The sequence below is a fragment of the Rhineura floridana genome, chromosome 2 (assembly GCF_030035675.1).
Source record: "Rhineura floridana isolate rRhiFlo1 chromosome 2, rRhiFlo1.hap2, whole genome shotgun sequence".
NCBI lineage: Eukaryota > Metazoa > Chordata > Lepidosauria > Squamata > Rhineuridae > Rhineura > Rhineura floridana.
In genome coordinates, this window is record NC_084481.1 from 44,391,507 (window position 1) to 44,417,927 (window position 26,421).

General features: G+C 42.0%; 2 protein-coding genes across 4 annotated transcripts in view; one reads left to right on the plus strand and one right to left on the minus strand.

The window, feature by feature from the left end:
* Positions 1-6,739, plus strand: part of SLC25A12 (solute carrier family 25 member 12) — an 89,280-nt gene extending 82,541 nt beyond the window's left edge. Inside the window, exon 18 of the mRNA XM_061608498.1 lies at positions 6,152-6,739. Coding sequence (XP_061464482.1) covers positions 6,152-6,347 — 196 coding nt within the window. The 3' untranslated portion in view covers positions 6,348-6,739. The remainder of the gene's footprint in view (positions 1-6,151) is intronic.
* A 9,458-nt stretch (positions 6,740-16,197) lies between these two features.
* The window catches only part of DYNC1I2 (dynein cytoplasmic 1 intermediate chain 2), a 44,514-nt gene continuing 34,290 nt past the window's right edge, over positions 16,198-26,421 (minus strand). For all 3 annotated transcript variants that reach the window (XM_061608501.1, XM_061608499.1, XM_061608500.1), the window contains 11 exons: positions 26,123-26,212; positions 25,719-25,881; positions 25,528-25,627; positions 24,975-25,100; positions 24,214-24,360; positions 23,160-23,273; positions 22,035-22,168; positions 20,953-21,097; positions 19,988-20,128; positions 18,923-19,048; positions 16,198-16,943 (listed from right to left, as the gene is read on the minus strand). In XM_061608501.1, the coding sequence (XP_061464485.1) occupies positions 16,830-16,943; positions 18,923-19,048; positions 19,988-20,128; positions 20,953-21,097; positions 22,035-22,168; positions 23,160-23,273; positions 24,214-24,360; positions 24,975-25,100; positions 25,528-25,627; positions 25,719-25,881; positions 26,123-26,212 (1,400 nt within the window). In that variant the 3' untranslated portion in view covers positions 16,198-16,829. The remainder of the gene's footprint in view (positions 16,944-18,922; positions 19,049-19,987; positions 20,129-20,952; positions 21,098-22,034; positions 22,169-23,159; positions 23,274-24,213; positions 24,361-24,974; positions 25,101-25,527; positions 25,628-25,718; positions 25,882-26,122; positions 26,213-26,421) is intronic.

Here is a 26,421-nt window from a genome sequence, read left to right on the forward strand (position 1 = left end):
CCCTACCTGTGGGCTGTGAAGCCCGAAAGGGCTGCCACTATGGGTAAGATGACAATCTGTGGGCAGTTCTGCAGGCGTCCCATTTTGTAGTGGCCAACTTGTGCTTCCTCTTCTCCTTGGGGTTTACGATTACTGCCTTGACAGCCTTATTCCCAAACAAGAGGAAACCAGAGTAGGGGGCCATGGCAAGGTTGATACAAGCGGTATTGTCAGCGTCCCAGTGGCGTAGCCAAAAGGTGTGGCAGGCTACCACCCGTGTTGTTGTTATGTGCCTTCAAGTTGATTACGACTTATGGCGACCCTATGAATCAGTGACCTCCAAGAGCATCTGTCATGAACCACCCTTTTCAGATCTTGTACGTTCAGGTCTGTGGCTTCCTTTATGGAATCAATCCATCTCTTGTTTGGCCTTCCTCTTTTTCTACTCCCTGCTGTTTTTCCCAGCATTATTGTCTTTTCTAGTGAATCATGTCTTCTCATGATGTGTCCAAAGTGTGATAACCTCAATTTCATCATTTTAGTTTCTAGTGACAGTTCTGGTTTAATTTGTTCTAACACCCAATTATTTGTCTTTTTCGCAGTCCATGGTATGCGCAAAGCGCTCCTCCAACATCACATTTCAAATGAGTTGATTTTTCTCTTATCAGCTTTTTTCACTGTCCAACTTTCACATCCATACATAGAAATCAGGAATACCATGGTCTGAATGATCCTGACTTTGGTGTTCAGTGATACATCTTTGCATTTGAGGACCTTTTCTAGTTCTCACAGCTGCCCTCCCCAGTCCTAGCCTTCTTCTGATTTCTTGACTATTGTCTCCACTTTGGTTAATGACTGTGCCGAGGTATTGATAATCCTTGACAAGTTCAATGCCCTCATTGTCAACTTTAAATTACATAAATCTTCTGTTGTCATTACTTTAGTCTTCTTGACGTTCAGCTGTAGTCCTGCTTTTGTGCTTTCCCTCTAACTTTCATCAGCATTCGTTTCAAATCATTACTGGTTTCTGCTAAGAGTATGGTATCATCTGCATATCTTAAATTATTGATGTTTCTCCCTCCAATTTTCACACCTCCTTCATCTTGGTCCAATCCTGCTTTCCGTGTGATATGTTCTGCGTACAGATTAAACAAATAGGGTAATAAATACACCCCTGTCTCACACCCTTTTCTATTGGGAACCAATCGGTTTCTCCATATTCTGCCCTTACAGTAGCCTCTTGTCCAGAGTATAGGTTGCGCATCAGGACAATCAGGTGCTGTGGCACCCCCATTTCTTTTAAAGCATTCCACAGTTTTTCACGATCTACACAGTCAAAGGCTTTGCTGTAGTCTATAAATCACAGGTTGATTTTCTTCTGAAATTCCTTGCTCCGTTCCATTATCCAACGTATGTTTGCGATATGATCTCTGGTGCCTCTTTCCTTTCTAAATCCAGCTTGGACGTCTGGCATTTCTCACTCCATATATGGTAAGAGCCTTTGTTGTAGAATCTTGAGCATTACTTTATTTGCATGGGATATTAAGGCAATAGTTCGGTAACTACTGCATTCCCTGGGATCCCCTTTCTTTGGAATTGGGATATATATTGAATGCTTCCAGTCTGTGGGCCATTGTTTAGTTTTCCATATTTCTTGACAAATGTTTGTCAAAATTTGGACAGATTCAGTCTCAGTAGCTTGTAGCAACTCTATTGGTATGCTATCTGTTCCTGGTGATTTGTTACTTTAAGAATTTTAAGAGCAGCTTTCACCTCACATTCTAAAATTTCTGGTTCTTCATCATATGGTTCCTCCGTGAATGAATCTGTCATCCTGGCATCTCTTTTATAGAATTCTTCAGTGTATTGCTTCCATCTTCCTTTTATTTCATCTTGGTCAGTCAGTGTGTTCCCTTGTTGATTATTCATTGTTGATTATTGTTGATTATCCCTATCTGGACAGAGAGAACCTCACTTCAGTAGTTCATGTGCTGGTAACCTCGAAATTAGATTACTGCAATGTGCTCTACATGGGGCTGCCTTTGAAGACAGTTCGGAAACTGCAGCTTGTGCAGAATGCAGCGGCCAGATTGTTAACGGGGACCAGACGGTCCGACCATATAACACCGATTCTGGCCCGCTTGCATTGGCTGCCTATATGTTTCCGGGCCCGGTTCAAAGTGCTGGTTTTAACCTACAAAGCCTTACACGGCACAGGACCACAATACCTGTTGGAACGCCTCCCCTGATGTGAAACCGCCTGTACGCTACGCTCAACATCGAAGACCCTCCTCCGAATGCCTACTCATAGGGAAGCTCAGAGGGCGGCAACACGAAAAAGGGCTTTTTCAGTGGTGGCCCCCAAATTGTGGAACACCCTCCCAGAGGAGATACGCCTGGCGCCAACGTTACTATCTTTTTGGCGCCAGGTTAAAACTTTCCTCTTCGCCCAGGCATTTTAATTATTTTTAATCACGTTGCATCTATTGGAAGTGTTTTAATTTTTAATATTTATATTTTTAAATTGTGTTTTTATATTGTATATGCTTATGTATTTCTAATGTTGTTCTTGTGAACCGCCCAGAGAGCTTCGGCTATGGGGCGGTCTATAAGTTTAATGAAATAAATAAATAAATAAAAATAAATTCAACATCCCTACTCTTGGTTTAAATTTCCCTTTCATTTCTCTAATCTTTTGGAATAGGGCTCTTGTTCTTCCCATTTTGTTGTCCTTTTCTATTTCTATACAATAACTATTGTAATAGTTTTCTTTGTCCCTATGTACTAGTCGTTGTATAGTTGCATTTAGGGTTCTGACCGTGTTTCTATCTCCTTTTGCTTTCCTTCTCTCTTCAACCATTTTAAGAGTTTCTTCAGTCATCCATTGAGGTCTTTCTCTCTTTTTAACTAGAGTTATTGTCTTTTTGCATTCTTCCCTGATAATGTCCCTGACTTTAGTCCATAGTTCTTCTGGTTCTCTGTCAACTAAGTTTAAAGCCTCAAATCTGTTCCTTATTTGATCTTTATATTTTTCTGGAATGTTATTTAAATTGTATTTTGGCATTATTATTATTATTAAATTTTATTTATACCCCGACTTTTGGCCAAAGGCCCTCAAGGCGGCTTACAAGAAAAATAAACAGGTATAAAAATACAATAAAAATATTGTAAAAGCAATACAATTTACAAAAATTAATTTAAATAACAAATAACATCATTATCGGCACCGCCAAGAAAGAGGCGGTGTTAGTGGGGGCAGCAGTTCCCAAGAGGCAGAAGGGCGACAGGCATTAGTTACAGTGAAACTGTTTGCTGTTTCAATATTGTCTTCCTCTCCATGTCCTCAGGCTCACTCAGCTGCTGGTGATGGTTTATGTTGGGAGGCGGCTGCGGGAGCTCAGGACGTTGTGGCCTTGTGTAGCTTGACCAGGGTCCTGCACAATCTAGCCTGGTCAGGCTCTGGGTTATCAAGTAATTCATCAAGCCACATCATAAGAGTTGATTAGGGAGGCCACGTAGGAAGCTCAAATTGCATATGCTGAAGCTTCGTGGGTTCTTTGAAGAGCAAGTCCAGTCACCATTCAGATGGATCTCTGAATTGAGAATCACCTTCCTTGGGAAGAAGAGATCTGGAAACAAGAGCAGAGATAGGCCCATCCACTGAAGGAACTTTCAAAAAATTAAGTCAGGGTCTAGTGAATAAAATTTGTTAGCAAACGCTGTCACACAATGTGACTGAAGAGGTTGACCCCATTCCTCCTTTGCCATTTTATTGAGAGGGTCAGGCACTGGGAAAGAATGAACTGAAAACTTGGGATCTTTCAATGCTTTCTCCCCCCTTGATGAGGTTTCAGCTACTGGCCCCTCAAGACCCAGAGTACTTAACACTTTGCAGAATAAGGCGAGGTAGTCCAAAGAGTCAAACAGACAATGCAAGCTCTCTTCCTCCTCCACCCTCCGCCTCGTCCCCTCTGGGGTGATGAATGGATCAAGTGCATCAGCCTCAACCTTAAGGCCATGTCAGACCTTACCTCTGGTGAAGTCAAAGGGATTAGGAGACAAGACCAACCTCAGACGAGGGTTGCACCCGATGGGTAGGCCTTTGGATCTCAGAGGAGAGGGAACCAAGCAGTGCGTCTCTGAATTGAAAGAGAAATGTCTGGTTCAAAAACAGACCTTGCAAAGGGGTCACTTACTCCTGAGGATCCAAGGGCAGCTGGGGCTGTAGTGAAGCCGTGGATGGCCTAGGCTGCTCAGGTGCAGGGATCGGGAGTTGTGAAAGGAGAACTTTCCAGCTAGGGGGCACTATAGGAGGCTGTTCTGGGAAACCTTCAAATTCTTCCTCCGAAGACTCAGCAGGTGAATGGAAAGTGGCTTCCAGGCTCTGTTGGCAGTCAGCAGAAGCACCCCATGAAAACTGAGGACTGATATATTGAGGCCGTCTGTTAGCAGAAAGATGTGACTTCTTGGTACATTTGGAAGGGGTGTGCTTGGAAGGCCTATGCTTAGATGACTTGGCTGTAGGCACGGCTCGAGTTGTTGGTGGCTGCGAAGTGACTAGTGGCTGCACATCGCTGATTAGCTGTGGTCCTGTAATTAATTCTGTAGGTGCAACGGAAGATAGTTCAGCCATGGTAAGCATGCACACAGTAGAGGGCAGTGGCACCGGGCAAGATAGTCCAATGAAGGCGATCAATCACATCACACATGCACGGACTGCATATCATGGCAGATTCTGCACAATCATGTCTCTGTCTTCATTGCCTGATGGGCAGGAGCAGACAGTTTGGCTCATTTCACAGAAATCGCAGAAGGGTACCTGCACATTTTGCTCCATAACTTTATTTCTAGGAGGGCTAGAGACTTGCACTTAAAAAAAAAAAAAGCAAGCCAAGATTCTGGGTTAGTCTAAAGGCCTTCACGGATGCTGTAGTGCCTGTAGGCAATGGGTTGGTGGCTCCTGTACTAGATAATGACATGTAAGCAGGGATTTAATTTTGAGAATTTACTATTGAATCCAGGTGGGTGGGTGTAGATTCCATGGCAGAACCACCACAAGTTCCTAAGCCTTGTTAGTTGCAGAAGGGTTGTTGATGGGTTTGTTTTTTATTTTACATATTTGGCCTTATTTTATCTCCCATTGACACTAGCGCAAGAGGAAATTACCTACATCAGCTTCAGGGTTGGCATAATTTGTTACCCTGATAGACCCACAGAAAGGCTAACAAAGGAGCTTTGAAGCTGGCAGATTCAAGGCTTCTCCTGACACACCATTTTCAGGTCTACCGTGCTAGTGGCAGAGGTTTCTACTGTTGCATCTGCTAGATTTCCACCAGTATAGAGAGGTGCCTGCAGCATTCAGTGGTTCTTCATTTGCCCTCCTTGGGGGCTTAGGATTGTTATATTTATCTGAATTTTAAAATCAAGCGCCGCAATCAAAGTTGAACCTTAAGACCACTGACTTTAGTAAACTTAATTCAAGTGTCCTTCACACTGTGTTGGATGGTGACCAAGGTACATACTGTATATTGAACTCTAGATATACACTATAATGTTGGTTATTAAACATCCAGGCCTTGATTGATGTAAGGCACCATGCAGAAGGATGTTTCATCAAGAAAAAGCTCTGTGTACAATACCTGACATGGTTCTAGCTAGATCAGATTTGCATATGCATTCCCCTAATGAGTCATTGGCTGGGACAGTTCTGATCACCTGGTCTGGGTTCACTTCCAGTTCCAACCAAACAGGTAACCAGTACTGTTGAAGCTGATAAGCAGATGGATGGATGGGTGAATATAATTTGTGTAATGCTTAAAGCAGGAGTGGGGAACCTTTTTGCCCCAGATCTTATCTCTCCCAAGTCCATGAGCTAACTTTTGACAGGTGGGTGAGGTCACCCACCTGTCAAATGACTGAAATGCAGTCAGTCCCACCCACCTATCAAAGCTGACCCATGGAAAATCTGCTTTACCAGGATGTTTTATGCAGAGACTGTGCTGGTGAAGCAGCAACCAGAAGGAATGAACCACCACAGGGAGGTTATGAGGAAATGGCCTCGGGGACCAAATTGGACCCCCTGGCCTATAGGGCCAGAGGTTCCCCATCCCTGCCTTAAGGGATAGTGCTATGCTGATATCTAAACTCTAATTTTCTGTTTGCCTTTCACTAGCAAACCGTCTGGCTCAGAACCGACACCCAAGTCTCGAATCTCAGGCCTTCCTCCTGTTAATCCTGACCACATAGGCGGGTATCGACTTGCTACAGCTACTTTTGCTGGGATAGAGAACAAATTTGGCCTCTCTCTTCCAAAGTTTCGATCAGCAGATGTGGCTTCAGCCCACCCAAAAGCAGCAGCTGAATCCTGAGTTGACCTCTCAAGTCAGACAAAATGATGCAATGGACAGAGAGCTGCAAATACTACTCTGCTCCTCCTGTCAGCTGCATGATCCTCTAGCTGAATGGAGAACTGACATCGAATCACTCCTTTCTATACAAAACACAACTAATCATTTGCACACAGGAGACTGATTCAAGCTTTAAGTTCTATGCATAGAATAAGTAACCAGGGCTTGGCTTTGCACAGCTTGCACTCCATGTTACTGTACATATTGTACATCTTTGTACAGAAACATTATGGCATTGAAATGCAACTGCATTTATAGAAACCGGTATTGCATTCTTAATAGTATGAAATGTACAGGATGTTTTGAAAGTGTTTTATTAAATCATGTGACAATAAAATTTATTTAAAACAAAAGTAACTAATTTCATTTTCTGTTATTTACCCATTATGAAGGAATAGACAGATGAAATTATCCTTCTGGGTAATCTTGCTATATTCTGCATAGGACCATGAGGTGACAAATGCAAAAACATGTAAATATTGTGCTGGTAAGGGATAGTGCAAACTTGGTAAAATCAGTGTGTGCTCTATGGCAGTAAGTTCAAAACAATTATGGAAGGGCGCATACTGCTTAACTAAATTTAAGTGGCGTACCCATTTTTACAAGGTTATCTGCAGCCAGAAGTACCAGCTATGTGGTAAGAATGTACCATTGGTCTCACCTGAAAGGTGATTTTCATAGGAAGGGGCCATCACTGTGGGAAATAGTTCCACCTATCGTGCGAAGGCAAGAATGTTTTTGAAGTCAAGACTAGGGACGTCATGCCCCTCCCACTCTCCAGTTCATTCGTAGCGAGTCTAAAAGAGATATCTAAAAATACAAGAACAAGGCCAACAGGCCTGCCAGGAAAATAACATAATAGTCACATGCATAACAACATGACTCTAACATAACTACATAACATAACAACTAAAAGTCTTGACTTCACTCTTACATTTAAATATAATATGGAAACAATAACATGTAACCCATTGATAAAATCACTAGTCATCCTCCAACTGGGAGGGTCGTGATGGCCCCTTCCTATGAAAATCACCTTTCAGGTGAGACCAATGGTACATTTTCCATAGGAAGTGGGCCATCACTGTGGGATGTACCAAAGCAACCCATATAGGGAGGGACCACCCACATGTTAATCCTCATTAAGAACCTGTTGCAACACTCGTCTGCCAAAAGAAGCATCAGCAGAGGCATAACGATCAATTTTATAATGCCTTATAAACGAGTGTGGGGAAGACCAGACTGCGGCCCTACAAATATCGGCAACAGGAGCATTAGTGGCAAAAGCAGCCGAGGTGGCAGCTGATCTGGTAGAATGAGCCGTTATACTAGCTGGAACTGACAGCTTCAGGGACTCGTATGCTAAAGTAATGCATGCCCTTAACCAACGGGATAAAGTAGGATTGGATACTTTATGCCCCATAGACCTTGGATGAAAGGATACAAACAGAGACTCCGTTCGTCGAATCTCTTGGGTCCTAGACAGGTAGGTCTTGAGAGCCCTCCGGACATCTAACGAATGCCAAGCCTTTTCAAGAGGATGGGTAGGATTCGGGCAAAAGGAAGGCAACACAATGTCCTGGTTGCAATGAAAAACTGAATCGACCTTGGGACGAAAGGAAGGGTCAGTCTTCAGCACAACAGAGTCCTTATGGAAGACGCAGAGGTGTCTAGCAGAAGACAATGCGCCCAACTCCGAAACGCGTCTGGCAGATGTGATTGCAATCAGAAACAGGACCTTGAAGGACAGTATGCGTAGGGGCACAGTCCTGATGGGTTCAAACGGAGGGCGTTGCAAAGCCTGCAGAACTTTCGGCAAACTCCATGAGGGGAACCGATGGACAACAGCCGGAGAGCGTAGGGCGACTCCCCTCAAAAAACGTTTGATGAACGGATGTGAGGAAATATCTCCAGGAGAGGACACTGAGAGAATGGATGACAGAGTAGACGCATGTCTACGTAGAGTGTTGGGTCGAAGTCCCATCATAAAGCCACTATGGAGAAATTGGAGTACCTGGTGCACATTGGCCTGGGATGGATCGTGGTGGTGGGACTGACACCACTTGGAGAAAAACACCCAGGTATGTTGATAAATTCGAGTGGTTGATGGTCTTCTCGAGGCCAAAATAATATCAATCACAGCGTCAGACAGTCCAGCTGACCTCAAGTGTCTCCGTTCAAACGCCACGCTGTTAGATTGAGCCAAGTAGGGTCCTGGTGCAGTACTGGACCCTGGGATAGGAGGTCTGGCCTGACTGGAAGTGTCCAAGGATCCATCATTGACATTGCCAGAAGATCTGAGAACCACAGTCGGCGTGGCCAAAATGGTGCTATCAGAACCAGCTGTGCCCTTTCGGTTCGCGCCTTCCTCAAGGTTTTGGCTAACAATGGTATGGGAGGAAAGGCGTACAATAGACCGTCTGGCCACGGTGTTGTCAGAGCATCCACTGCTTCTGCTGTTGAGTCCAGGTATCGGGCAAAGTACCTTGGAAGCTGGCAATTGTGACTGGAAGCAAACAGGTCGACTGAGAGGGCGCCGAACCGATACTGGAGACGATGGAAAATGGCTGGATGAAGTTTCCATTCTCCCGGGAAGACCTGTTGTCTGCTGAGCCAGTCTGCTGTCACATTCAAAATCCCTCTGAGGTGCTCTGCTTTCAGGGATTGTAGATGTTGTTCTGCCCAGACAAAGATGAGGGAGGCTAAGTCCTGCAGAGGACGAGACCTGGTGCCCCCCTGTCTGTTCAAATGTGATTTTACACACGTGTTGTCTGTTCGAATGAGCACATGATGCAAAGGGAACAGAGACTGAAAATGACATAGAGCCAAGTGGACAGCCTTTAGTTCCAGCCAGTTGATGCTTCGAGATCGCTCTGCGTTGGGCCAAACCCCCTGAACGTACTGGGAGTTGCAGTGGGCTCCCCAACCTATGAGGCTGGCGCCTGTGGTCACGACGGTTCTGCGGGGTTCTCTGAACGACGTACCCTTGGAGAGGTGTTGAACCTTGGTCCACCAGCGGAAGGAGAGGCGCAGAGCGGGGCTCAAATGAACTTTGCGATGGTTGGAGCTGGCAATCTTTTTGAAAAGGCAACAGAGTCCACTGAAGGGGCCGAGTGTGAGCTCGAGCCCAGGGCACAATGTGGATTGTGGAGATAAACATCCCGAGCGCTCTGGCGAGAAGCATGACGTCTGCGGATGTTTGTTGCATCAGGGACCTTGCGATGCTTGTGATGGCAGTGATGCGATCTGGAGACAGGAAGACCATTGCCTGCAGGGTGTCCAACATTGCCCCAAGATGTAGTAGGCGTTGGGTTGGTTGGAGATGGCTTTTGTCGAAGTTGACAAGCCAGCCGTAGGTCTGCAAAACATTGAGGGTGATCATTAAATGATGATGAGCCAGCTCTTCAGATTTGGCCCGTATAAGCAGATCATCCAAATATGGGTAGATATGAACCCCTTGGGTCCGAAGGTAAGCCACTAGGATGAGTAGCACCTTGGAAAATACTCTTGGAGCAGAGGAGAGGCCAAATGGCATCGCTCTGTATTGAAAATGTTGGTGGCCAAAGGCAAACCGAAGAAACTTTCTGTGGGCTATGCAAATGGGTACATGGAGATACACTTCCTTAAGGTCGATAGAAGCCAGAAAGTCTCCTTCATGCAGACTCTCGGTAATGGAATGGAGAGATTCCATTTTGAACCTGCGGTATGTTACAAAACGGTTGACAAACTTGAGATCCAATACTGCCCTCCAAGATAAATCTCGTTTTGGCACAGCAAATAGGAGGGAGTACACCCCTTCCGATCTCTCAGTTGTGGGAACTGGCTCTATTGCCGCTATGTGCAAGAGGTGATGTATAGCTGTCTGCATGATGTTGTGCCTGGCTGGTGCCCTTGGGCAAGGAGACGGGTGGAATCTGTCTGATGGGGTTGCCCAGAACTCTATGGTATAGCCATAAGTGAAGAGGTCCCTGATCCAGGGGACCGTAGTAAGGCGCAGCCATCGATCTCCAAAATTAAGTAATCTGCCACCTATGGGGATGGCGTTACTACTACTTGTGTAGGCGAGGACCTCCCCTATATGAGGACGATGAGTTGCCCCTGCGCCCTTGAAACTGACCTCTGCCCTGGGGGCGTCGATTCCAGGAGCCCCTGAATGCGTTGGAATCATAGGGTCTGAAATCGCGGCCTCGTCCTCCTGGTCGCGTTCCTCGAAAGGGCTGGTTAGAACGAAAGGAGGGAAATCGCCTGAAGGGCCTGTGGTCGATGTTCTTGACTGTGGCTAGAACCGGTTTGTGGGCGTCTTTTGGATCAACCAGAACTGCCTTTAGAGCTTCCTCACCGAAGAGTAGAGATCCGGAGTAAGGAGCCTTGGACAGGTTCAATCTGGCCGCTGAATCAGCTTGCCAGTGGCGAAGCCAGAGGGTGCGATGAGCGACTATTTGAGTCGTCATGGCTCGTGCCCCTAATTGGGTGGCATCCAAAGTGGCATCGGCCACAAAGGCTGCTGTCTTACGTAACTTCAATAGTGCTCTTTTGAAGGCGACAGGATCAGGGTTATCATCCTCTAGAAGGTCATCCAGCCACATCATAGATGCTCTGGAGAAGATGGAGGCTGAGGCGGAGGCACGCATGGCTAGGGCAGTGGCCTCGTGGTTCTTGCGGAGGGCGAAGTCTATTCGACGTTCAGTAGTATCTTTTAGGTGGGATTCCCCTTCCCTGGGCAAGATAGATCGTGAAACGAGGCGAGCGATCGGTTCATCTATGCCAGGGACATCTAACTTGGTGGCGAAGTCTGGGGCTAGGGCGTAAAGTCTGTCAGCCATGTTCTTGAAGCGTCGAGCTTTGAGCGGGTGGGCCCATTCTTCGGAAGCTAATTTGGCAATTGGGTCCGGCAGCGGGATGTAGTGTTGAGTAGGTGCAGGGGATTTGAGGACCTTGGCCCCTTTGAGAGTCGGAGCGGACGAAGTTGAGGGCGCAGTCTGGAGACCATGGGTATGAAGTACCCTACGTGCGAGCGGTTGGTAATCTGAGGTATTGAACAAGCGATACGATGTATCCTCCTCATGATCTGAATAGTCGCTCCAGTCGTCTCCTTCAACATGGTCAGTGAAAGTTAACTCCTCCGCATACGAGGCTTCGTCCGTACATCTGCCTCTGGCTACATCGAAGGGATCTGGCGAGCAGGAAGGATGAGCAGCATGGAACGCGCGTTGGTCCATGTTGAGTGGGGGTATGGCAGGAACCTGTGGTAGTGACTGCATTTGTGTGAAATAAGCCAGCATGGCTTGGAGTTGGGAGAGGAAATCAGGAGACAGCTGCAGACCAGATGTGTTAGATGTATGTGCCTGGTGGGCTATTGGAACAGATGTCTGAGGCGGTAAGCCAGAGGTAGGTTCGTTAGGCGAACCGTGAGGGGGAAAGCCAACAAACTCTTCCTCGTCAGAGGCAGTAGCAGGAGAATGGAAAATATCACTTATGTGTGTCTGTGCTGTGGTGGTTGTTGGCACAGAGACATAACGAGGGCGCTTTGGTTTACTATGGCTGGAAAGATGTTTTGTCTTAGCCAGTGCTTTGGCATGTCTGGTCTTAGACGTGTTAGTATGTTGTGGCTTGGCTGATTGTGGCATGTCTGGCTGATCTGGCACCATGTGTGTTGATGGTGACATGCCTGGCTGTTCTGCCATCTTATATGAACCTGGGTGCAGTACACTGCCACGGAGGGGGCAGGATGTAAAGACCCGAACTGGCACAGCGTACTACCACGGAGGGGGTAGGATACACTGGCAGATGGCGAATGCACTGCCACAGAGGGGGCAGAATGCACAGAGGTATCAACGTTAATATAATATAGGCTGTTTTAGAGTTGGCACACTCAGATTAGTGCTGTAGGCTGGGTTTTTGGCTTGTTCATGGCCCCATAGGGGGCAGGATATGTAATGTAAATCAGATTTAATACAAGTCAGCCACTGATATTAAAGCTCCAGCCTTGATAATGTAATCCAGCCACTAGGATTAAAGCTCCAGCCTTGATAATGTAATCCAGCCACTAGGATTAAAACTCCAGCCTTGATAATGTAATCCAGCCACTAGGATTAAAGCTCCAGCCTTGATAATACAATCCAGCCCACTAGGATTGGAGCTCCAGCCTTAATAATACAATTCAGCCACTATGATTACAGCCACAGTAAAAATGTGTGTAAATCAGCCTTGTGTAAGTTTGTCAGCAGCACATATACACAAACATACAGATAGATAGCCTGTAGGGGAGGTATCCGAAGCTAAATAGATGGTAACAAAAAAGGCGGGAATTTTGAATTTCAAAAAATGGCGCCCGGAAAAAAACAGGCGGGAAAAAACGATCAAAAGGGGGCTGAGGGAGAAGGAGCAATGGCGGCCGTCGCAAGCGAACTGGGGGAAGGGCTGGCCAGCACGGACTCGCCGAAAGCCGCAGTAGCGGTTGGAAAAACTCTGGAAGAGCAGGTAGAGGAAAAAACGGCAGCCGCCGCAGAGAGAGCCGCCGTCGCGGTCTGTAAAGCCCTTCGCAGTGGGATTTAAGCCACGTAGCGAGGGCGATCTGCGGTAAAGGAGTAACGGCGGGAGCCGCAGCTGCAAGCTCCCGCTGAGATCGGATTAGCCGCAGCCGCGGCAACGATCAGGGGGGGGAGGGAGGGGGATTCCCCTTCCCTCACAAGCGATCAAACAGAGAACCGCAGCCGCGGTCACTGAGGGAGCCCCCTGGCTACGGGGGGGGGGAGGGGGCTTGAAACTGCAAAAATAAAGAGAGCCGCAGCCGCGGTCTCAGAGGGAGCACCCCAATCAAGGGAATAAAAGAAATTAAATAGCCCTGAGGAAAGGGGGAAGAGAGCCGCAGCCGCGGTCTCTGAGGGGATCCTCAGTAGGCTAGACACAAAAAACAGAAAAAAGGTTTTGAAGAGAAAAAGACAAACAAATACGAGACTTAGCTAAATGCTACGTGAAATTCCAATCTTGTTCGTACGAAGGCAAGAATGAACTGGAGAGTGGGAGGGGCATGACGTCCCTAGTCTTGACTTCAAAAACATTCTTGCCTTCGCACGATAGGTGGAACTATTTCCCACAGTGATGGCCACTTCCTATGGAAAAAAACAATTTGGTAAAAAGCCAGGTGTTCTGCACAGAACAAAAGGTTGAGATGAATCCTTACTTTGAAAGAAAGGAGCAGCTAGTATAGAAAGTCTGAACTCAGTGAAATAAAAACAAATGCATAAATAAGCATTAGAAGGTGTTCATATATTCTCCATGTAGGTGGCAATATGTAAAACAAGGCAATAGGTAGGGGGGAAAAGATTCAGCTGCAATTTCTATGCACTAATAAACCAACAGAGATTGATTAAGATGTATGTGAAAATGCTCACAAATGCTTCTAAAATAGATCTGAAAGTATATCTTCAGAGCCAAAACTATAGTGAAGGGAAGCAAAAGGAAGCACTGAAAAGCAAAAGGAAGTATTAAAAAAAAGAGGTAGGAGAAATCTATAAGCTATCTAGCAAAGCAAAACTGTAAGGACCGTAGAGCAATGGCAGTACATGGAAAAGACAAGTTAAGAAACTAAAGAGCCATTAATAGTCAAATCCAAGAGTGACAAAGGTATACTTAAAAATAAAAAAGGCTGAAACTGGAATGTCTAAAACAGAAACTATCATCTGGCTTGTGCCCAGAAAGCATAACTATTAAAATGGCATGAAAATACCAAAACTGGAAGAGGACATCTAAGATGTGTCTGTCTAGTTTTACACTCTTCTTCCCTGTTGCACCCTGTTAAAGATACCAGATTTATTTTGGAAAAGAGAAATATAAAGTTGAACAGATACGTTCATTGATCAGAAATAAGAAAAAATGCAGGAAACAGAAGTATTACAAATCAGAATGTACTGGAGCGCACAAATATGCCTGTATATATTTAAAATAATATAAACACAAAGTGCCAAACACGTTGTTAACTTTGACATAGGCAATTTGATAACATACACATTAATACTGGCCAGCCAAATAATAATATATCAGATGTGAGAAAAGTCTTTTAACTGGTAAACATAATTTCATACAGGATTTCCTGGATAATACTCATCAGTATAAACCACTTTTTTTTTTTTCAATTTGTGGGAGTCAATTTAGAAAACACCTAAAAATGCTCTAAATCAGGGGTCAACAACCTTTTTGGACCAGGGACCCATTTCAAATTTTGAGAGTACTGAGAGCACCATTTACAAAGTGACTGCCATGGACAACGTGGCATAACACAAAATCAGAATACAGTCATTGCTGCCCCCTCATGTTTACTAGGGAAAGTCAGCTATCTCCTGTTGGTCCCAGTTTTGGAGATACTGCTGTTAAAGGCATAAGGACCCTATTTTTCACCAATGACAACCCTAAATCAAAACCTAGGCTGCCATTACCTATACCCACTTACCTGGGAGTAATCCCCATTAAACACAAAGAGACTTATTTCTGAAGTAGACATGTATACCATTGCAATGTAACTTAACTATACAGGGAATCGTGATTGAGTGCCTGGACATCAGCTCCTGTTGTGCAGGAGATATGCCGAAACCTCTTTGCAAAGTTTTTCACATTTTGGATTTGCCATCTGGGGAGGTGTTTCTTTAAAATCCACCTACACTTATTGTGTAGAAGCATTTAAAAAAATTAATTTCTAGGCACTACCTAGGCAGGAAACCTGGCACAGGAAAGATTCATCCTGGTTGTTAGGGAAAAAGGAAGGGCAAACTATGGAAAGTCCAAGGACTAGGGGAAAAAAAAGAGAAGCAGGAAAAGTGCACTAAAGGGGAGCAGAAAACCCCATGAATACATGTTGCCTGGTGTTCAAACAATTCACTTATCAATCACAGCTCTGGCTGTATTTATTGGCTAATAACATTGACAGGCAGGAGCAGACAGTTTGACTAATTTCACAGAAATTGCAGAAAGGTACCTGCATGTTTTGCTCCATATCTTTCTTTCTAGGAGGGCTAGATACTTAAAAAAAAAAAAAAAGCTCAGGGTCCTTCCTGAGGGCACTAAGTAAGGACATTGCAGGTGCCATGACGCCCACCAGGTTGGCAAACCCCACCTTAAACAAAACTTAAAACAGTTTGTTCAGGCCTGTAGGAAGATTTATCAGAAACAGTTAAATTAAAAATGTAGAAAGTATTACATACAAGCAAAAACTGAGATGTATGAAATAAGGCCATCTTCATGTGGAAAGTTACATTGATTTGTAAGCAACTCTACCTTAGAAAATGGAAAATCTTTTAAGAGTTAATTGATGGAATTACACCTATTATGTAGTCCAAGAAATGTTTTAGTTGTACCAAGATATGGCACATAAATTTGTAAAGCCTGAACTTATTACTTTTACACATAATCAAAAGCGGCTGGAAAATCAGAAGATGTAGTGCTCTATACCAACAACCTGAATAAGATCAGACATTTTGCTACAAGTCTTCCATACAAATGTAAAGGAAATGCTGTGTCTCAAAGTAAAAAAAATTTTTTTAAAAAAGTTAAAAGTTGCACCAATGTCACAGACTTTCAAAGAGAGGAATGCCTCATTTACACATTCTTTTCACTTTAGCTGAAAGAACTGTTACATGAGCAATATCAAGTAAATTCAACAATTTCAGGAGGAATCCCATATCCAGAAGTCAACACCACACTTCAAAATGTTATTATAGACACAACATACAAACTGCATTTTTTTAAAAAAGTGAGTTTAGCCCCCCCAATAAACTATTGGCAATGTCATCTCTTGAAAAACAAGTCTTTACACAGATTGTCGTGAGAAAACAGGTCATGTAATGTTTTATTTATAAAGAATAACTCTACCGCACAAATTTAACAAAAATAATCCAAAGTACTAAGCAGGTGTTTTAGAAAGTTTTCTGTTCCTAAAAAAAAATGTTTTACAGATTTTATTCATATATATGACCTACCACCATAGCCTGGGGCCTAGGATAAAGGTTACTGTGAACAGATGCATGCATAAATCTAAGCGGTTAAGAGTACTATAACCATAACACTTCTTTTCCCAGAGATTGAAGTTCACAGCATAGCCTGTCAGTTAGTTTGACTGGGGAAAGTTCTTGGTTAGAAGCTTATATAACTTAAATTGGTCTGAAATAGTTAAATGCCATTGAAAGTTGGACAACCTAAGTAACTTTAAATATCTATTAAATATTCCTTGCCAAATCAGGGTAAATAAGTTACATTGATCAGATTAAGCGTGTGATACAGCTATTAAAAAGCAACTTTGAAAGATCTATTTCACTGATCTTTATACATTTGTCAACTCCACAGTATGCTCCACATTTTAATCTTCAAGATCTGTTGCAAAGTAACACATGCTACTACTCTGAAGCCCTCTCTAACCCATTCTCAAATTCACTGTCAGAACCCATTTGAAACTTAGGAAGGAATTCGGGTTGCTGCTTCCTCTTCTGCATCAGCTCTGTTTGCATTAATTTCTGCTAGCGTTCGACCAAAACGTGTCCATTCATCATTTCGGGGAACAGCAATTTGCTGTGAAGAAACAGTTATATGGGAACATTAGTGAACACATTAATGAACATTACTCATCTGCTTGAATCCAAATAACTGAGCAGGAGAAGATACATTTGTTTAAAAGCTAGACTACTCACAGTGCAGCGCCTGAATGGTGAACCAGGAAAATACAGACTGTTGTGGGCTGAAAATGGTATGAATAATTTGTACAAATGAAAGAATATATCTGGATTTGGTGTCACATTTCTCATGCAACACTCTTCTTTTAGGTCAGAAAGAGCATTTGTAGGAGCAGAAGGTTTTCTTCTACTGCAGGGATGGGGAACTGATCTAGCCAGTGGGCCTGATCCTTATTGCCTTCACATTCTATGGACCATATTTGACAGGTGGGTGAGGCCACTCACCAGTCAGTCACCTGACATCACAAAAGCATTAGGTGGCTCTTTTTTGCCCACACGATTTAAAATTAAACTGTGGGCAAATGCACAGCCCATAAAAGTGCTTTTCGAAGCACTCCACAAGACCCAACTATCTGCTTATAATTGGGTCTTGCAGAGAGCTTTGCAAGACCCAACAATCGATCTTCAGATTTTATTTATTTATTATTGGATTTATATTCCAGCCTTCCTCCCAGCAGGAGCCCAGGGCAGCAAACAGAAGCGCTAAAAATTCTTTAAAGCATCATAAAAACAGACCTTAAAATACATTAAAACAAAACGTTAAAAACATTTTTTTAAAAAAAGCTTTAAAAACATCTTTAAAAAAGGGTTAAAAACATTATTTTAAAAAACATATTAACAAGCAATTCTAACAGATGCAGACTGGGATAGGTCTCAACTTGAAAGCCTTGTTGAAAGAGGAAAGTCTTCAAAAGGCGCCAAAAAGATAGCAGAGATGGTGCCTGCCTAATATTCAAGGGGAGGGATCTTGTGAAGCTCTTTACACAGGGCTTTGCAGGAGTTGCTAATCAGTTGATCAGCGGTGCCTGTAAGTCTCTTTTGGCTGAGCCAAGTCTTTACCTGCTCTATACTTGCCATTATATATGATGTCAGGCATAGGGAAGGGGGACATAGCATTGCCTAAATGGCCTTGTGGGCCAAATGGGGAAGGCTGGAGTGCCTAATAAGGCCCATTAGCCAGAGGTTGCCCATACCCGCACTAGTGGAAGGGCACCCTTGGATCCAAGCCAATGCACTACTATGTGCAATGAAACTGGACATAAGGTAATCCTGATTTATAACACCAGCAGCTTGCCCAGACCTTTGAAGCCAAACCTAGCTAACATGCTAAAATATTGGTCTGAAATCCTTGGATCGTAAATATCAGATTAAGAGTACTGGGGGTGGGAGGCATGGGGAACCTCAAACCAAAAGAATTTTATCACAGCAACAAATGCTAAACATAAGAAAAAAAGAGGGGAAGAATTTATAAAATCTTTTGTCATACAATTGAAAAAAAACTACTTGTAGCAGGTATAGCTGCCTTTCATTCAAGATTTGAGTTCAAAATGAGAGGAATATGAACACCTATTTTTAGTCTCTGAAAAGGAACACTGGATGGTGGCTTTGGCTACTGCTACATTGGAATCCCTTCTAACAGGGATTAGCATAGATCTGGCCTTCTGATTATTGCCATCTAGCTCATCCATCAGCTCCCTACCCTAATAGGGAAGGATGGATGAGCAGCACTCCTAGCAAGAGGGCTTGGCAGAAGACCACTGGGGGAGAGGAGAGAGCAAACCAAAGGGCTCCAATGCACAGCAAAACTAGCTGCTTACCACATAAAAATTGTATCCAGTTTAATAACATTTCTTTGTGTTATTAGAATTCTAAATCTATATCTTTGTATGCACAAACTTAAACAAATACACAAAGCCATCTAAAGAGAAAGAATTAAGAACACTTCATCCAAAAAGGGGCATTTTACTATTTGACTGACATAAAATAATGTAGACTCCGTTCTCACTTTGTTAGCACCTGAAAGAAAAAGTTACCTACCTCTCCCACATCATAAATTACTATTTGTCCTTCTGAATCTCCAACTGCGATCTCACGTCCTGAATTTGTCCATCTTACACGGTTAAGGGCAGGATTACCTTCCACAGTAATGCTTGCTGTCGGCACCTACACCGGTTTTAAAAACATACCACGCTACAGCTTCATCAGGACTTACATCTTCAGAACTTTACTAATTTTTATCACAAATATTTAGATGGTAATATGGACATTAACGTCTGCCAGCAGTCCCTTCTGCCAACACAAAATATGAAGGAATATATTCTACCTTTAAAAAGATTTGAAATTTCTGCAATGCACCCACACAAGACCCAATACAAGAGGGATGTTGGTAATGATAGGAATTAGAGCTCTAAGCCTTCAAAGTTGACAGCTCCAACTTACTGTGTTCCTTCTTTAGATAAATGTGAACTATATTGGCAAAAATTACTTTATTACAGGCTATCCTCACTCACACAAGCACATTATTCATCACAAGTGTGGTGGGTTCCCTGCACAAAAGTACTTCTAACCATAGTACTTAAAAGCACTCAGTGGTAGCATCATATCTGGGCTTTGTGCAGTGCCTAACACAGTGCTGATGCTACTTTATTCTGTTGTTGTAAGAGTACCAGCAAATCCACATGTAGATTCATGAAGCAGTAGTAAGAAGTTTAGCTGTCTTATGGTGGCAATATGTGCTGTGCACAAAGAACCTGTCTTTACTCAGGAGACAGATAACCAGGAGTACAAAAAATGTAAGAAGCTGTTCTTAGCTGACACCAGGGTAAGTATGGACAAAAGAGATGGCACATCCATTTTTGCGCATTCCATTTCTTGTCATTTAGAATGACGTCTGATCTCACAATAAGAAGATAGGCCAGTTGTACTCCAAGTGTGGTGCAAAGGGAAAGGGCTCTGCATATACTGTTATTTGGGGTAAATTGGGAAGACAAAAAAATGAATGAACGAAAAGATGTGCTGGATTTACTAAAAGATCACAAGTTCATTTTAAGGGCAGCTAAACACATTTTCAGCTTTGGAATATCCAACACAATCCTATCTTACCTCAGTATCATTGTTGAGATTCCATAGGTCAAGCCTTCCCATTCCGTCCACACATGCAAAGAGGGCAGGGTGGGTGGGTGACCACATCACATCATAAACATAGTCTGAGTTGTCTTCAAATGAGTACAAAGGCTTGTTGTTCTGAAAGGGAAAAAACATATTGATAAATTTCATTATTCTGAAAACAAAAACTTAGAAGGGATACAAGACAAAGAATATAAGCATGTCTCATCCACATTGCTAGGAACTACTGTAGCCCTGTGCTTAATTCTGAACAAAGCAACACAAAGGTTGGGTAATATTTCTTTCCTACATTATGCTCCATTCTAAGAGAAAAGCATCTTTTACCACCCAGAAATCCTTGTGGTCAGGGTAAAACAAAAACAAACTCAGTATACTTCTGCAACCTTTGCTATAAAGAAGAGAGCCCAATAGATGACTTTCAACACTTCGAAGCTAGCAAACACCTATCAGCATCAAAAATATAATTCTCAAATGTTTTTAAATAGAACTTACTGATAAAAAACAGACTATGAATTGTTTGCTTCTGAAACCTCCATAACATAATTTAGTATTTCCTTGTTCAGCACATTTTCATATATGGCAAGAACCAAATAAAAGTTTTAAGAATTTAATCACAGTATTTGATTATGAGAAAAATGACATACCAAAATGAAGCAGAACTATGGAGAACCTTAGCTGGTGGTTGTAGGAGATAGTGGGGAGATCCATGTTCATATGAATTACCTCAGCCCAATATGAAAAACTTGAAAAAATGGGCAGAACAATTTTTGTCTATATGTAATCTAAAAGTGAATGCTCCTATCAAGGTTACCAACAGAAAAAAATGTAGTTCCACATTACTATTTACACAAGATAGTTTTCTAGGGAAGCCAAGAGTTTCACTATAGTTTACACTGCTTCCTCGATAGATAGATGCAATTAGACAGCTCATATTCCAATACCTTAGTTGTCCAAAGCTTTACAGTCCAGTCAAAAGAAGACGTGACAAAGAGATGGGAAAAGTCTACAGGTCCAACAGCTGCATGGCAATGGATACCTGTGATCGGCCCTTGGTGACCTTCAAACATCTCACTGATTCCAGCTTTGCTGTTTTGAAAGACACACACACTGGAATGAATTTTCTTTGAAAGAAAAATATTCATACAGAATTCTAGATACATGTTTTTTATAATAGGGATAGGGACTTAATAAATGTGTGCTCATTCAATAGATGTTTGCTCATTCAAAAATAATATACCTCTGCAGAATTACATATAGAGAAGGTCTGTCCAAAGCTATACACCTGAACATTTTAAAATCATGTATTACATAAAAACCTTGGAGAGATATGCAATCGCAAGATAAAAAATGGTGCTTAAGAAGTGCTACACCATCTGATTAATTCTCTCACACAAAGTAAATATTTAGACCACAAGAAGACATTGTGCATGAAACTTCCAAAAATATGCACTTGTGCCTGAGTCAATTTTCACTCTGAAACTAGGAGACAATGTATCCCCAATAGTATCAGTATTGATTAAATGGAAGAATCACCAATTTTGGTTAGTTTTAACCCAAAGTGCTGTAAAGCAAGGGCTGGTGTGTGTCTGAGCTGAGACTTGCGCCTCAATTTCATTTAAGAAAGCAATTGATAAGATACAGCCAGACAATTTCAAAACGGATTGAACAGCAGGAGACATGCTACCCAATTTAAGATTGGTGTGTGATGCTATTGTACAATTATCTACAGAAGTGAGGGTCTGTGATATTCTGCCATGATTTAAATGATGACAACGATGGTTAAACTTCATCTTCCATTTCAAAATTCAAAAGCCATTCTTATTCAGAATAAGAGAAATATTGATACCAATAAGAGGTTTTTTGAACTTGAAAGACTACTCTTAATAGTTCACACATTTTCTCTTAAAGACTTAGTTGTCCAAAAAACCACCACCAAACAGAGGGAGGAGCTACCTCAAACCTGTGTAATCTTACAGAACAAAGGTCTTCCTGCTTTAAAAATGGGATCCCAGTTTCTATTCACCTGCCATGGCGACATGCTGTGTACACAGAGCCTTCCTCACTTCCAACAACAAAGTTATTGACATCACCAACAGGGAAAGACATACAAGTGACAGCCACTGCTTTGGATTGCTTGTGAACTAGCTCCATGCTATCCTGGGGAGAAAAAATGTCACATACACAACTTTTCAGTTTGCCAAGAATTTTTTTTGCCAAGGATCAAGTAAAATTTCTGATACTAGTTTCCGACACAACACTTTTTACTCTTGCTGCATTCTTACTCTGCAGTTTAAAGTATTTGATACAGTAAAAATGCATGAACTATATATAAACAACTTGACTGCTTTCTCAGAATGTCCTGGAGAACATAAGATATATACTTCTCACCTGAATTATATAAATTGTGCCCTTTCCATATGGCTATCTAAACTACACATTTGTATCCCACTTTTTCAAGTACTTCAGGGCAGCATACATGGTTTTGATCTTCATAACTACCCTGCAAGATAGATCGGACAGAGACCTAGCAACTTGCCCAAAGCCACTGAGTGAGCTTCATGACTGAACAAGCATTTGAACCCAGGTGTCCCTGCTCCAAGTCCAACACTATCCATTACACCTCAATGGCTCTCAGAATTCAGAAAAACTTTACTGGGCATATGGTATTTGGATATCAGAAGTTCTACAATGCAGTAGACTATATCTACCAGAGATAACATTGATTAAAAAAATTGCCAAGTCTACCACAAAATTATTAATTGCAACTGAATAGTCAAGCATTTGACTCATCGAAGGCAAGAGCAGCACCATGAGGCATGTGAGAAAAAAACAAACCAAATTAAAACACAAAATACAAATTCAACTGCAAAATAAAGAAGTAAAAAGAAAGAAAGTGTTTTGTTCACCTAGTAAGACTGAGATAATTGCAGCTGGAGAAAGACCCTTTGTGATGTTGCCATGGGGCGTTCAAGAAGGAACTGAGGGGCAAGATGGGCCACACACACCCTTGAGTGTACCCACTGAGTGGGGAAGAGGTCCACCAAAATACTAATATACTCTAAAAAGTTCCAAAATTATGTCTGCACAGATGCTGAAATTATGTGTGTGACTACACACAGGTCACAAAGAATTAGCATTTGTATTTTACCTGTGGCTGTGAAAGCATATCCAGACTCCACGAACAGATTTTTCCATCAGTTGAGATGCTGATGAGGTTATGGGCATTCTGTGTCCCCACCACATTCACACAGTATACAGGATGCTAAAGCAGAAGTGTGTAACATAGATGAACAATGTTTCTCAGAATAATTTACAGATAATGCATATGTAAAATTTAGTTTTTAAAATTACCATTAAGCTGAACAGAGAGGCAAGATTATTTAGGCACTTAACTCACTATATTCTACAGTGATTCCCCAACAGGAGTTTGAGGTCTAGATGCAAGGTGCCTAGCCCGCCTGCAGCAAAATTTACAAATTTTGCCGAAAACACAAAAGGCAGTGCTGGTATAGGTGCTGCTAAGAGTTCATTCCTGAACTATGCCACACACTGGGGGTGGGGATGGGGTGGGAAAGGAAATCTGTGATAAAAAAGCGATTGAGCATTGCTTAAAATGGGCCAAAACATAGTGAGGGGGAATGGAGGGCGGTGTTTAAAGTCCTTTAAAAGCATGAGATACTTTATCAATGGTCCAAAGCTAAGGGAGCTTCTTGGTCAGACAGGCTGTGTTGAAAACATAATTAGCAACTTCAATTCATTCTAGGGTTTGATAGAACACATACACCTCTGAATACAGATGTGGGTACAGATGGAGAGTTATAGATATGATGTGCTGTTCACTACTGATAAATGTAGAATGCTTGGATGCTGGAGGGAGCACACGTGAATAAGAGGAAATACTTCTAGAGCAATTTTAAGTGGTAAATTATCTCTGGGGGAGAAATAGCTGAATTACAATCTGAATATTTGAAGAATAAAAATGAATTTGTGAACACCTGGCTTAAACAAAAAGGTTTCTAATATAATAGCCTGCCATAAAATATTTTTAACATAGAATGCTGCACAAAATGAATGCCACTTCTTGCAGCATTCCAAACACAGTAGCAGATGATCACTACTCATCCTAAGGAAACACTATCCTACATTAATGGGTTATTTGTTAATAAAGAAGCAATTTTTGTGGATGATATTCCACTCCCTACCGTGTGAGCAGCAGCTGAAAGGGGAGTTCTCTGAACTGGGGTTCGCTTATTGCTGCGGTTATCCCATAGCACAATTTGTCCTGAATATGTGCCACCGACCACCAAATTTGGATGAAATTTTGCAAATGTAGCAGACATCACAGCTGACTAGAAGAACAAAAAAGAAAGTAAATATTGTTTCAATTTAGTATCTACTAGAAATTTTGTTTCCCAAGTGACATTTAGGATTGAACCAGTTTGGGCAAACACACATTAACTGAATGGTCACTGAAACCTTTAAAACTATATGTTACAATATCAAATTATATATGTACAAGCTAGACGTGTACATTTCTAACTTCCCACCAGCACATTGTATAACTGAATCTATTAAATGAAAACATGTGTTTCAACTTATCTTGCTTTAAATCCTCAGGCTATGTACATTTTTATTCAGAGGTCTAAGGTCTAGTTGTACATTTTAAGATCATAATTCCTAGAAAATCCTGTACTTAACACACACACAAAATTTGTTTTATATAATTGCAGTAATAAATCTAGGGCTACAATATGCTTAAATAAATGGTGTTAGGCTGCTTACTATAGATGAACCTTTTAAAAAGACTAACGGATTCTTCAGATATCAACATGTGTTTGCAAACACAAACAGTAAAGTTCATGCCTATCCAATGAAATCATCATGTTGACAAGCAGAAGAAGGACCTTGCCCACATTCATCACTATAAAATTCTTAGCTGGCAAGACAGGAACTCGCATCATACCTGACAATGAAAGACATACTCTGGAGTTGTTTTTTTGTATTTCATGTTCCACACAAGGGCCACCCCATCAGGTTCATGAGGGGCATCTTCATTGTTGTTGTAGGAGGCCACCAGCAACTCTGGATACTGGATTAAAAAAGAAATTGAGAATGAAAGATAAGATTGTTACTTACGGAAGTAAAATCAGACAACTTAAAATACTCGGATAAATTAAATTTAAGCTACTACAGTCAACTTTATTTTCAGAGATATTAGACAGCTACACCTTAGAATAGCGATTTCAAAATTTAACAAACAATTCTGTACCAACAAACACGCAAGATTTGTTTCCTTTTTTGATACATGCAGGATGCTCAATTTTGCAATTCACACTCTTCTAGAGTAGCACTCCTTTGTGATGCTGTCTGCATATTCTTCTTTCCTTCCTTTTTGCATACTGAATTAGATACTGTGCATTCAATAAATACAATTTCATTGCAGTTGCAGGTAAATGTGAAGAATGTCTACTAAAGGGCTTCCAGTGGAAAGGTTTTAAACAAAGTGTTATCATTACCTGAGATGACCAGTCCAAGCAACTAACAACACGATGCTTTGACCAGCGCTCATCAAAAAACTGCCTGTTTAAGGACAGTTTAGCACCTGCTTGAATTTCTCTGCAAGAACAATTAAAGAGGGTAAACGTGGGATCACTTTCAGTAAGATTAAAACAAATACAACACCACATTTGTGAGACTCTCATATTACCCTTCTTTGTCTTCCAGATCTCGCCCACTGTAGTCAAAGAAAATGTTAATTTGCTCAGAAAGAGCTCTTTCTACAATCCTTGTTGATTGGTCGAAGAAGCTCAAAAATTCTTCAGAATGCAAAATTTGTTGCTTTTCTTCTTCTGTCAGCTCATGAGGGGCAACTGGGAGAGAACAGATTTGAAGTTTTATTTTTTAATTTGCAGACTACAAATAATTCATTTTAAACAAAGTGATTTTAGGAATGCAGGTTTCAATTTTAAACAGTGATTAGTTACATAAGTTTACAAACCCTTACACATTTTATTTAATACTTTTTGTTATTGAAAAGTTCTTTATAATTCTGTACATGTTAAAGAGTCCCAAAATCAAGCAAGAGTTTAAATTTGTATGATATATTTGTACCTTCCTCCTCTTCCTCTTTTTTCAAGGTTTTCTCTTCTTCAGGCTCAACTGGTGGCTTTTGTACCACTGCATCATCTTCATCTTCTTCATCTGAAAAGAGCAAGGCTGTCAGCATTCTGACCATGGTGCAATGACAATTCAGGCAAAACGTATTAAACAACTTCAAGAGTTTAAGACAGGACAGAACAGATTTGTGCATGTATTATACATTCTACCTAAAGCAGCTCTCTTGCTAGAATGCAATAGTTTGCCAGGAATTGCAATTTTTAAAGAACACAATCATAAGCCGGACATATCAC